Source organism: Pempheris klunzingeri, chromosome 6 (assembly GCF_042242105.1).
Source record: "Pempheris klunzingeri isolate RE-2024b chromosome 6, fPemKlu1.hap1, whole genome shotgun sequence".
Classification (NCBI taxonomy): domain Eukaryota; kingdom Metazoa; phylum Chordata; class Actinopteri; order Acropomatiformes; family Pempheridae; genus Pempheris; species Pempheris klunzingeri.
In genome coordinates, this window is record NC_092017.1 from 9434713 (window position 1) to 9448288 (window position 13576).

The 13576-nt window shown below is 46.5% G+C and overlaps 1 protein-coding gene across 1 annotated transcript; it reads left to right on the top strand.

The window, feature by feature from the left end:
* Positions 1-487: 487 nt before the first annotated feature.
* On the top strand, positions 488-13559 carry LOC139202260 (cytochrome P450 2J4-like). Its single transcript, XM_070831647.1, has 9 exons — positions 488-742; positions 8970-9132; positions 9255-9404; positions 9855-10015; positions 10312-10488; positions 10585-10723; positions 11552-11739; positions 12504-12645; positions 12894-13559. The coding sequence occupies exons 1-9, from the start codon at positions 542-544 to the stop codon at positions 13067-13069; spliced, it is 1497 nt and encodes a 498-aa protein (XP_070687748.1). The 5' UTR covers positions 488-541; the 3' UTR covers positions 13070-13559.
* The last annotated feature ends 17 nt before the right edge of the window (positions 13560-13576 follow it).

A 13576-nucleotide genomic window follows, 5' to 3' on the forward strand; every position in this document is an offset into this window, starting at 1 on the left:
AACTGTAAACGGCCCAGTGAACTTGGCAAAACTCAACATGTGTCTGAATTTTTCCCATGACCCAAACCTCTGGTGGTACACCTCAGGCACCAACTCGTGCACCTTTAATATTGCAGAGACAACCATTCACATTCACACTCATACTCACACCTACAGGCAATTTAGAGTCACCAGTTAACCTGCATGTCTTTGGACTGTAGGAGAAAACCCCACACACTTTGAGTACATATTGATGCTAATACTTTAGTATGTTTAAATTTTGACTAAAGAACTTAGTTGTAGCAGATTATTTCTACACTATGGCGATGCCACTTACATAACATTAATACTTACATAAATAAAAGATAAATACAAGATTTGAGTCACTGAAGGGCATGTATGTTTGCGCTTTTACTCTGAAGGTCAGGTACACAAACCGGAAGCCTTATCCTGTTATTATCCTGGTTCTGGTACAAGGTCATGCAGTGAACTCACCTGACTGAGCCCAGTTTACTCCTGACAGTCAACACTGAAACGTAAAATAGGATAAATACGTCGACAAATGGGGACTTTATTCGGAGCACTGGGGCTGGAGTGGATGGACGGCTGGAGCATTTTAGTATTTCTATGTGTTTTTATGTTGTTGACTGATGTTTTGAAGAACAGAGTGCCGACAAACTTTCCTCCTGGACCCTGGGCTCTTCCTTTTATTGGAGACCTTCTTCGATTAGACGCCTCCAGAATCCACCTGCAGTTTACAGAGGTGTGTATCACTGTCAGTATAAAGTGTCCAATAGTGGAACATAACTAAGTACATTCACTGAAGTACAGGACTTATGTACAAATCTGCAGACTTGTACTAGTGCAAAACAACATGCAGAACACATGAAGAGCTCATAAAATGTTTTGTTACAAATGAAACTACCCAACAGTAAATACAAGTAAAGCTGAAACGACTGGTTGATTAATTTATTTCTTTTCACTTTAAGTTAAGATTGAAATAATTAAATGTTTTTCATTATTATATATATAATATAATTAATATAGTTATTATATTAGTATGATATATATATATATAATTTTGAAGTTCGAACTGTTGTTCAAACCAAACAATTAATCGATTAATGAGGTGAAATAAACAGTAGATTAATTCATAGTGAAAACAGTCAGTTGCTGTCCAATATAAAGCAACAAGCTCCACCTCAACCAACTACAACAGTAAAATCCTGCTTTCATATTAATGCATTGTAATTATATTTTAATTATATAAGATATAACAGTCACAGAGGACGTTTTTTGTGCATTGACTACTTTTACTTTTAATGGTTTATTGCATTTCCGTGATTGTACTTGCATACGTTTAATAAGTAACATTTTCAGTGCAGGACTTTTACAGGCACCACAGTATTTTCACAATCAGGTATTACATTGCAAGTCATTGCATCAAATGTTATCTAGATACACTCTGATAATGTCAAACTGTAGTGTATTGGGTCCACATTGTTACGACTGAGCTCTTAGGCCATAAAAAAAGGAGGGAAATACACACAGTTGTACCTGGAATAACAAACAAACAGAAAAAGCATCAGAATTCATTGACTATATTTATGAAATGATCAATCAGGGTGAGTGCATGAATGTGTGAAAGTATAGTGGTGTATGGTGTAAAATAAAAATGAGCCCTACTAAACCAAACCACACAAAAGGCACAACCCTCCAGACCATGGCAAAGCCAGAGGGTGAAACAAATAATCTACACCTCACTTTTTCACCCCATTTTACTGTCATGTAAACTTTAGTCCTCAAAGCAAACCAATCTCTGCATTCATGTTCAGTAAACAATTAACAATAAAACAATAATGGTATAGTTAACCCACCTAATGCTGCAGCTCAGGACCCCATATATGACATAAGCTCATGGTCATTTATCACTATTTTAAGAGATCTTATAGATGAAACAATGAATCAGTTACCAGAGAAAATAATCTACAGATTAATTGAAAAAGGAAACAATAGTTTGTTGTTTAGACAATTTCCCCCTGGGTATTCTTCTTATGTAGGTGTAAACAGTCATTAGTCGGGTCCAAGTTGAGTGATCTGACAGAGATATTTTCCTCCAGGAACTAACTGAAATGTCTTTTCCTGTCCATGTTTACATTTACCAACCAGCTTCTTTTGTGTGTAATGTATGCAGGGGTGTAGCACCAATTTCTGGGCCCTGTTCACTCTCAATAGCCATCCATGGTGTAGGCCGCGGGGGGGAATAGGCGCGCGCGCGTCTCAGGAGCGCCGGACGGGGGGTGGGGGGGGGGGGGGGGTGCGCGCGCGTCTCGACAGCGGCAGACAGATGGGGGGCGCCACTCGGGGATACAAATTATTACCGGCAGCGCCCTTCCAGCAGCTGGCGCTCCAGGCGACTGCCTATATGGCCTATGCCTAGAGCCGGCCCTGAGGGGGAGTCGGAGGGGGGAGCTCGCCCTTGAATACTTGAACAACGATCTCACCTTGTCTTTGCTCATCTCTAATCTCAGCCTGAGCCTCATCTTCAGAAGAGCCGCCAGGACTGGCCACTGCTGCTCCTGCTGCTCCAGCGCCACTGTTTGTTTCTGCAACTGGTTAATGTTGACAGCTAACGTTAGCTGGCCCATAATTGTCTTTATACGTACAGCCGCAAGCAGCCTGGTTGGCAACTAGGTAAGCTAAAGACTTCACGTGAGCATACAAACATCGTTAACTTTAATTGGACTTTGCATAACAAGCAAACTCGGTTCACCTTTGGGAAAGAAAGCAGTCAACAGCTGCCACTGCCTCCCTTCATTCTGCCTTCTTTCTTTTTCTTTCCTCTTCTGATACCCAGACTTGTGCTTTTTGGGCAGCATCATGTCTAGCCCCCAGGTCATTCAATCTGGGCTCACTGACGTTACACTTGTCGCCGGTCGCTGTCGGGCGGACTAAACCATTTTGCGCCTCCAAGAGGGGCCCCCAGAATGTCCAATATGTTGGGAGAACTTTGACATAAAGTTCATTCTCTCAGTTGATGTTATCAATATATTGATACCAATTAATTGGAGGGCCCAATTCATTCGAAATGAAAACATCCCAAAAAAAAAATATATATATATCAGCATTTTCATGGGCCCCTCTCCCTACTCGGGCCCTGGGTAGTCAGGTCCACCTTTCCCCCCACTACCACACCCGTGAATGTATGTATGAAATGCTCTGGGAGGTTATTGTCACAATCTGCTGTGCTGGTGTGCTGCTCCTGGTATTTTTCCACACTCTCTGACCTACTTACCTGGCCACGCCTCCCTATCAGTGGCAATCACCCTCACCTGGTTCCCCAGCTGCACTCAATTACACTCACCTGCCTATTTAGGCTCAGCAGTAGACTCACTCAGTGCCAGATTGTCTTCGCGCCATGCCTGACCTTCCAGCACTCCTGTTCGGACTGATTTCCTGGTTTCGACCCTGTTTGCCCCTGACTACAGTTCCTCGTCTCTGCCCTGGTAATTACCTAAGCTTTCTGTTCCTGACCATGAGCTACGCCTGTGTCCTTCCTGTCTTCTGTCTGCCTGCTGACTACCTGACCTCCCGCCTGTCATCGATTCTCCGCCTGATTGCTCCATTTGGGTTTGTTTGCTTCGCTGTCTGCCTGCCTGTTGCTGACCCTGATTCTGGATTTAACTACGAGTCTAGCCTGTCCCTCTCTGGTCCAGCTGCCTCCCATCAACCCAGCCAGCAGGTAGTCGTCTGCTCTTCCATTAACTGTGCTGCTATTGGGTCCTGCATATACCCGTTACAGTACAATCTGGCCAGAAATGGACCCAGCGCACAACCCCTCTGCATTGGATCGCCTGGAGGCGGTGGAAGGCGCCCTCCAGAAGCATGAGGCGCTGTTGGCAGCAGCTGTTGCTGAAACCAGGCAGGTTGCTGCGGCTAATGGGTAGGCGTTAGCCACACTAGCCTCGCAGCTCCAGCAGCTGACCACACTCCTTTCCCAGCAGGCTGCTCCCCCACCTTCTCCTCCAGCTCCACCTGTCCAGCCGGCTCCTGCTTCTTTGTTTGCTAGGGACGCGCCAGAGCCGCAGGTGGGAGTCCCTGAGCGCTACAATGGAGATCCAGAGACTTGTGGGCCATTTATCACAAACTGTTCCCTGTTGTTTTCCCTGCAACCTCGCACTTTCGCCACGGAGGCAGCTAAGGTGGCATTCGTTATCAACCACCTGACGGGCAGAGCACGGTTGTGGGGAACTGCCGAGTGGGAGAGAGAGTCTCCTGCCTGTGTGTCATTCCAGTCTTTTGCTGAGGAGCTGCGAAAAGTGTTTGGGCTAGGAGCATGCGGCGCAGAGACGGCACGGGGACTGATGAGCATGCGACAGGGGAACAGCACAGTGGCTGACTACTCTATCGATTTCCGCACCAAGGCCAGCCGGAGTAGTTGGAATTCTGCTGCCCTCTGTGATGCTTTTCTTCATGGACTGGCCGACTACGTGAAGGATGAGTTGGTTTCACATGACATCCCAGTCACGCTTGATGAGGTGATTGAACTTGCGACGCGAATCGATCTCCGAGTCCAGGCCCGCCGCCGGGAGAGGCAATCGAACCCCGTCCATCCTGCTCCATCTGTCCACTCCCGCGGGGCCCTGTCAGCACCTTTTCCACGTCGGGGTCGCCAAGGGGGGATTCCGAGCCTATGCAGCTGGGCCGTACCTCCCTCACCCAAGAGGAACGGGATCGTCGGCGCAGAGCTGGTCTTTGTATGTACTGTGGTCAGGCCGGCCATTTTGTCTCAAGCTGCCCAGTAAAAGCCAAGGCTCACCAGTAGTCGGGGAGATACTGGTGAGCCCAACCTCAACCCAGCCTTCCCGCCAGAGACTGCTAGTCCAAGCCCAGCTTCTCCTGACTGACGGCCCACACACATTGGCCACCCTTATAGACTCTGGAGCTGATGCCAGCTGTATGGATGGGGAACTTGTGCGACAGCTGGGGCTCAAACGGGTGCCACTTCCCCATCCGGTGCCTGCCAGAGCTTTGGATGGCCACAAGCTGGGGACTGTAACTCACCAGACCGCTCCAGTTCCCATGTTTCTGTCAGGTAACCACCATGAAACTATTCAGTTCCACATTTTGAACTCTCCCAACCAACCCGTCATCCTGGGTTACCCTTGGCTCCGTCGACATAATCCCCACATAGACTGGTCCACTGGAGTCATTTTGGAGTGGGGAACCTCCTGTCACCAAACCTGTCTGAAACAGGCTTGTTCTCCAGTCCACTCTCCCTGCTCCAGCACCCCACCTGACATCTCCAGGGTGCCTCCTGAATACCACGACTTCCGCCAGGTTTTCAGCAAAGCTAAAGCGACCTCTCTGCCTCCACACCGGCCGTATGACTGTGCCATCGACCTTCTGCCAGGCACATCTCCTCCGAGGGGGCGCCTCTACTCTTTGTCCGCCCCTGAAAGAAAAGCCATGGACACCTACATTAATGACTCTTTGGCGGCGGGAATCATCCACCCTTCCTCGTCCCCTGCTGGAGCTGGATTCTTTTTTGTGGATAAGAAGGATAAGACTCTGAGGCCGTGCATAGACTACAGGGGCTTAAATGACATAACTGTAAAAAACCGTTACCCCCTGCCACTCCTGTCCTCTGCCTTTGAACTGCTACAGGGGGCAACAATCTTCACCAAACTTGACCTCCGCAACGCCTACCACCTTGTTTGCATCAGAGAAGGGGATGAGTGGAAGACGGCGTTCAACACCCCTACTGGACATTATGAATATCTGGTCACACCCTTTGGGCTCACCAATGCTCCTGCTGTGTTCCAGGCCCTGGTGAATGACATACTCCGTGACATGCTGAACCACTTTGTCTTCGTGTACCTTGATGACATACTCATCTTTTCAAAGACTCGAGAGGAGCACATCCACCATGTCCAGTCAGTCCTCCAGCGCCTGCTGGAGAACTCACTGTTTGCCAAGGCAGAGAAGTGCGAGTTTCATGCTGAATCTGTCCCTTTCCTGGGCTACATCGTGGGGCAGGGCCACATGCAGATGGATCCTGCAAAGGTCTCTGCCGTCTCCTCCTGGCCTGTTCCTGTGAACCGTAAGCAGCTACAGTGCTTCCTGGGATTTGCCAATTTTTACCGTCGCTTTGTCCGCAATTACAGCTCAGTGGCTGCCCCTCTCACTGCCCTCACCTCCTCCAAGGTTCCTTTTCTGTAGTCACCTGACGCCCACAAGGCTTTTGAAACTCTGAAGTCAAGGTTTACCTCAGCCCCCATTCTGCAAATGCCTGATCCAGACCGTCAGTTTGTGGTGGAGGTAGACGCTTCTGATTCAGGGGTAGGGCCGTCCTGTCCCAGCGTTCAGCCTCTGACCAGAGGCTCCACCCCTGTGCCTTCTTCTCCCGACGTCTGTCCCCTGCGGAGAACAACTATGATAGTGGGAACCGAGAACTGTTGGCGGTGAAATTGGCATTGGAGGAATGGCGCCACTGGCTGGAGGGAGCTAAGGAATCATTTCTTGTCTGGACTGATCACAAAAACTTAGAGTATATCCGCACAGCCAAGAGACTGAACTCCCGGCAGGCCCGGTGGGCTTTATTTTTCACCCGTTTCAATTTCACTCTCTCGTACCGACCAGGAACCTGCAATGTTAAGCCTGATGCCCTCTCCCGACAGTTCCAGAAAGCAGAGGACTCAGCTGATGGGTCCTCGACCATTCTTCCGTCTCCCTTTGTCATTTCCACACTTACCTGGGATGTCGAGGAGAGGGTGAGAGCCGCCAACGAGGGCCAACCAGGCCCCAGCGCCTGTCCCCCTAATTGCCTGTTTGTTCTTCCTGGTCTGAGGTCAGAGGTGCTTCAATGGGTCCACACATTCCGGTTCCGGTTTTCTTGCCATCTGGGAGCCCAGCGTACGCTGAATGCTCTTCTCCAACAGTTTTGGTGGCCATCCGTGGAAGAGGACACTCGGGACGTTGTTAAAGCCTGTCTTGTCTGTAACCAACATAAAACCCCCCCGTCAAGCTCCAGCTGGTCTCCTACAGCCTCTTTCCATCCCACATCGCCCCTGGTCCCACATTTCATTGGACTTTGTTACTGGTCTTCCGCCCTCTGATGGTCACACAGCCATCCTAACCATCGTGGACCGCTTCAGCAAGATGGCCCACTTTGTTCCTCTGCCCAAGCTGTCCTCAGCTAAGGAGACAGCGCAACTGGTCCTGGTCCACGTCTTCCGCCTCCACGGCCTTCCAGTGGATGAGGTCTCTGACCGAGGACCACAGTTCTCTTCTGTATTTTGGAGGGAGTTCTGCAGTCTGCTGGGAGCCACTGCCAGCCTTTCTTCTGGGTTCCATCCCCAGTCTAATGGTCAGACTGAACGCAAGAACCAGGAGATGGAGACTGCCCTACGCTGTATGGTCTCCCAGAATCCCTCCTCCTGGTCCCAGCAACTCCTCTGGGTGGAGTACGCCCACAACACCCTAACCAGTTCTGCCACTAGCCTCTCTCCATTCCAGTGTGCCTATGGTTACCAGCCTCCTCTGTTCCCTGTCCTGGAAAAGGAGGCCTCCTGCCCATCCGTGGAGGCCTTTATCCGGCGTTGCCAACGGACTTGGACTAGGGCTCGCTCTAACATTCAACATTCTGTGGATCGCTACACTAGGTCCGCCAACCAGCGTCGTTCCCCAGCTCCAGTATACCGGGTTGGCCAGAAGGTGTGGCTCTCTACCCGGGACCTTCCCCTCCGGGTGGAGTCCAAGAAGTTGGCCCCCAAGTTTATTGGTCCATTCACCATCGAGTGGGTAATCAGTCCTACAGCGGTGAGGTTGAGACTTCCTCGCTCAATAAGAATTCATCCTACGTTCCATGTCTCCAGAGTCAAACCTGTCCATGAGAGCACCAGCTACTCCTCCTCCTCCTCCTCCTCCTCCGCCTCGCCTCATCGATGGTGGTCCTGCCTTCACCGTCCATCACCTGGTCCGGTCTCGTCGCAGGGGGAGGGGTATCCAGGATTTGGTGGACTGGGAGGGCTATGGTCCACAACCGTCCACGTCAGGAGCCGTCCCTTGAAGGGGGGGTTCTGTCACAATCTGCTGTGCTGGTCTGCTGCTCCTGGTATTTTTCCACACTCTCTGACCTACTTACCTGGCCACGCCTCCCTATCAGTGGCAATCACCCTCACCTGGTTCCCCAGCTGCACTCAATTACACTCACCTGCCTATTTAGGCTCAGCAGTAGACTCACTCAGTGCCAGATTGTCTTCGCGCCATGCCTGACCTTCCAGCACTCCTGTTCGGACTGATTTCCTCGTTTCGACCCTGTTTGCCCCTGACTACAGTTCCTCGTCTCTGCCCTGGTAATTACCTAAGCCTTCTGTTCCTGACCACGAGCTACGCCTGTGTCCTTCCTGTCTTCTGCCTGCCTGCTGACTACCTGACCTCCCGCCTGTCATCGATTCTCCGCCTGATTGCTCCATTTGGGTTTGTTTGCTTCGCTGTCTGCCTGCCTGTTGCTGACCCTGATTCTGGATTTAACTACGAGTCTAGCCTGTCCCTCTCTGGTCCAGCTGCCTCCCATCAACCCAGCCAGCAGGTAGTCGTCTGCTCTTCCATTAACTGTGCTGCTATTGGGTCCTGCATATACCCGTTACAGTTATTACATTTGACTTACCTCTCACACACCCAGCCCAGTCACAGATACACCTCCACTGACAAACCAAGCCATAGAGTGGACACTATTGATGGGCTGGTCCGACTTGGTCAACAACTGGAAAAAGGCAGGGATAATCAACTCATATATGAGCAAAGACTACAATATATGAGCAAAGACAACTAAACCACAAACATGGAAGGATAATTCTTCAGAAGCTACTCCCAAACCTCCATGCCTGTTCTGTTGGCGTTGCAAGGGGGCTTGTGCTCCTGCTACAAGTCCGTTTATTTATTAACTCAGTCTTGAACTGAATCGCCTGTCTGCTCTGTGTGTTCAGTTTGCAGAGAAATATGGAAACATATTCAGCCTTCGGCTCTTTGGTGGAAGGATTGTGGTCCTTAATAGCTACAAGCTTGTGAGAGAGGCCCTGGTGGAAAGAGGAGAGGACTACATAGATCGCCCCAGCATACCAATTTTTGATGCAAAGTTTGGGAATAAAGGTAGTGTGAGTTGTGTTTGTTAGTTAGGGCAGTAGCATCAGACTGACACCTTATGAGTCATTTAGCTAGTTATACTCACTTCCACTTACTTTTGGTTTAATGCTGTTCTGTGTTTCCAAAAGGTCTGGCGTTATCAAATGGCAATGCATGGAAGCAGCAGAGGAGATTTGCTCTTCACACACTCAGAAACTTTGGTTTGGGCAAGAAGACCTTGGAGCCATCCATCCAGCAGGAGTGCCAATATCTCACAGAGGCTTTTGCCCTTCAGCAAGGCACTAAACAAATCTTCTTTTTCCACAAGCAACAACTAATCAGCTAATGCTTCTTAACCAGTTAACCAGTTGTGGCTTGTTACCATAACATGATTTCATGAAAATGTGATTTCTCTTTAACCAATCATTTTTGGTCCAGCTCAGCAACACAGAAGCATGCACCAACACTGTGGAGCACTTTAGACTTTAACCATGCACCTTAGATCGTGTGCATGTGACTTTCTATTTACTGCTTCATTAACTAAGGGACCAAACCTGTTTGCTTTATTTTGGCAGTGGTTGGCACTCTGCAGATATATGTATCTGTCTGACCAACCCGTTAATCCTCCCTAATCACAATCATACATAATCAATAGTCTTCTACGTGTGACTCACCACACATATTTATGTTTCATTTTTTTAATGCAAAATTTCTTTGTGTCTTATCTACATTCTGTATTTATTTTCTAGGTGTGCCTTTTAACGTCCAGTCCCTGATAAACAATGCTGTGTCCAACATCATCTGCTGCCTGGTGTTTGGAGAACGCTTTGAGTACACTGACAAGCAGTACCAGAGTATTCTTCAGATGTTCAATGAAATGATGCACTTACAGGCCAATTGGTGGATACAGGTGATCTATAATGAACATGAGATTTAATGAGACAAACATAAAAAGGCGTTAGATGTGGCATTAGATTTGCAGCAGTAATGGTGCTGGTGTGTATAATGACATGAGTAATGGCTCTGTTTAGGGGTGAGCTATATGGATAAAATCCACTATCACAATATGTGCGATGTTATATTGTGACACCGATGGGAACGTTCATTCAAATCAAAGCAAAATCTAGCAAAAATGAATTAGTTTTGTGACAGCTTCCTCCTGTCTGTCGTTCAAGATGATCTGGTCACTGTCCTCATGCTCTGTAGGTTTATAACCTATTTCCCTGGCTGATGAAGTGGCTGCCTGGACCTCACCGGAGGATGTTTACTCTTATGCAAAAGCTAATTGACTTTGCAGAAATCAAGATCAAAGAGCACAGAGAGAGCCATGACCCCACCTCACCAAGAGACTACATCGACTGCTTCCTCACAGAGATGGGAGAGGTGAGTGTTTTCATGTGTCTCTGCTGTGTTTGTTTACTTTGCATTTTCTAATGAAATATGTCGACTGATAGAAACTGTCTTTTGTGTTATTGATAGAAGGAGGACGAAGATTCTGGTTTTGATTCCCAGAATTTGGCTATTTGCACTATGGACCTGTTTGGTGCTGGGACTGAAACTACCACCACTACTTTACGCTGGGGACTGCTGTACATGATCTACTATCCTCACATACAAGGTGTGTGTATTATCCGTCCTGCCACATGCCTGAATTTTTTTTGAAAGCATCTTGACATAGTTTTGCAGTGTCAGGGTCACTTTGTCGTTTACGCATGTAATAATAAGTTGTGCACACAAAATTAATGACACTGCCCAATTATGCTCTTACCGCCATGCACATTTTAGTGAATGTGGAAATTATGGTGGAGTATCCCAAGAAGTATTAACCATTAAAATTGTTAATTGTGTATTCTAGTGCGACAATCAATATTTCTGAACCAATTGCAGGAAAATAGTATCATACCATCAGGAGGAAAGCTGCACCCTGACCAATAATGACAATAATTGATAAGGATTAATGGGTGGTAACACTGCAGATGTCATGCAAGCCACAGACTGAGAGGTGGGGATGGAGAACAAATAAGAACTATACTGCACAGAGTGAGAAACAACATGTTATTTCATTGCTGGTGGTTGTTTCTCAGCTGTTGTGTTTGTAAAGCTCCTACTGAAGCTATTGAGCTTGAGTGTTTGAGTGCATACGTGGGGGAGGTGGGGCTGTGCAGCGTGTGCATGAGCAGTGATTGACACCGTTAGAAACTCCCCCACTCTGATTGGTTGTTTTTGTTCAGGCCTGGTGGATTCTTGCCAATGACATTAGGAGCACTAGGAGGAGCCGGAGGAAGCAGATTTTTTCACAAATTATCTGTCTCATGTACTATTGTCAGGATACAGTGTCAGTTTTAGCCAATATGACATGTTGTCTATTGAAGCCTTTTCTAATGAATGTGATTTTACGACATGTGTTTACACTATCAGCAGTGTTTCATGTTTTCACTGTGTGCAGAGAGAGTCCAGGCTGAGATGGATACTGTCATTGGCTCATCCAGACAGCCGTCTCTGACTGACAGAGAAAACATGCCCTATACTAATGCAGTCATCCATGAAATCCAGAGAATGGCCAACATCCTTCCCCTTAATGTGATCCGCGTGGCAAGCAAAGACAGTATGCTTGACAAGTACACAATCCCAAAGGTACATGATGCACATGTGAGAGAGTTACTTAATGTGAGCATTTTGTTTATTGTTGGTCTTCCATGTTGGATTTCCAGGCAGCATACGTTTTGAATGCAGTGCTTTTCAGCTACCAACTCAAAAACCATCCTTTTCCACATTTATGATAATCGTAGGGCTAAAACATACAAAACCACTGTTCCACCTTGTTGCACCTTGTAACTGGCCAAAATAATCTGGTGACGCTTTATATCAAGGTTCTTGTAATAAGCATTAGTTAATAGGTAAGGCCCTTATAAGATGCTTATTAACATTATTTTGTGTTAATAAGACTATAAGTGTTAATAATAGTACTATAAACACATTTATTATTAGATTAGAAAACATTTGTAATTTCTTATGAGAATCTTAACAACTTATGTACTGCTTAAAAAAAATGAGTTAGTTGTAATTGTTTATTATGGCATTTCAGTCTTACTAACGTACCTGATATTTCATTGTTAAACCTTTAGTGAGCCTTTTTGTTTTTAAGGTTAATACATACTTTATTATGCATCTATTACCAAGCAACTATGCTTTTGATCATTTATAGTTTTAATGATTGTATTATTTTTTATTATGGTTATTTCATCAACTGTTGTTTTCCAGGTTGAAAATGAACCTTGAAGTCCAACTTTGTAATTTCTTTATTTTCATCTGTTTTGTGTATTAAAACAAACTGACTAGACAAAAAATCTGAAAAAAAGATGTTTGATTTACTCTTCTCATCAATAACACTTCCTCAGGGCACCGGGATCATGGCTATGCTGAACTCAGCTCTGCGTGATGAGGCGGTGTGGGAAACTCCACACTCCTTCAATCCTCAGCATTTTCTGGACCAGGACGGCAAATTTAGGAAGAGAGAGACTTTCATCCCTTTTTCAGCAGGTTAGTTAGTAGTTATTGACCTTTAAAGCCCAGTTATGAGCTACAAACCAAGTGCTTCACTGGAGAAAATGGAAAAAGATCTCTAACTAACTGTTCACAATAGTTGGGAGAGGATCAGACTCCATGTTCTACTGTAGTTTATGGTGGTTTCGGACTTTGAGCTGCAGCAATATAACATGGTCAAACAGAATCCCTCAAAAAGTGTGTGTGAATACTGTGAATCTGTTGTATTTATTGTGTGTCCTCAGGTAAGCGTATGTGTCTCGGAGAGCAGCTGGCCAGGATGGAGTTATTCCTCTTCTTTACCTGCCTCCTTCAGAGGTTTTCTTTCTCTGCACTCTCTGGAGAGCAGCTCAGTCTGGAGTTCCAGATGGGATCTACTCTCAGTCCCAAACCTTACCGCCTCTGTGCCGTACCACGCTGAACCACCAACAATCTAAATTTTTTCACTTCCTATAAATAAATTAGCAGTTTGAGCTATTTTACCTAAACTGAACTGTAGACATTTTTTGTTTTAATACATGACAACTGTCGTGATGAGCGAGGCTCAAGTTTGATGTCTATCTTATCATTAACATGCACCACCTCTAACTTCTGTAAAGCTCTTGAAGTTAGAGATTGAAAATAACAAGTCAGAGGAAATCACAAAAACTCGGCATGATTGAGATAGTATATTTACTTAAACTTTGAATGCTGAACTTGTAACAGATTATGTTTGCACCGATAACGCCACTTTTACATAAATAAAAGATGTGAGTACTTCTTGCACTGAGGGGCACACACATGCTCTCATCAGCACACACGCTGTTCCTCTGTGTATGTTTGCGCTTTTACTTTGAAGTTTAGGCACGCAAACCGGAAGCCGTACCTTGATTTCATCCTGGTTTGATTTTAAAATAAATCCATGTATTCACCAGTCTGAGCCTTGTTC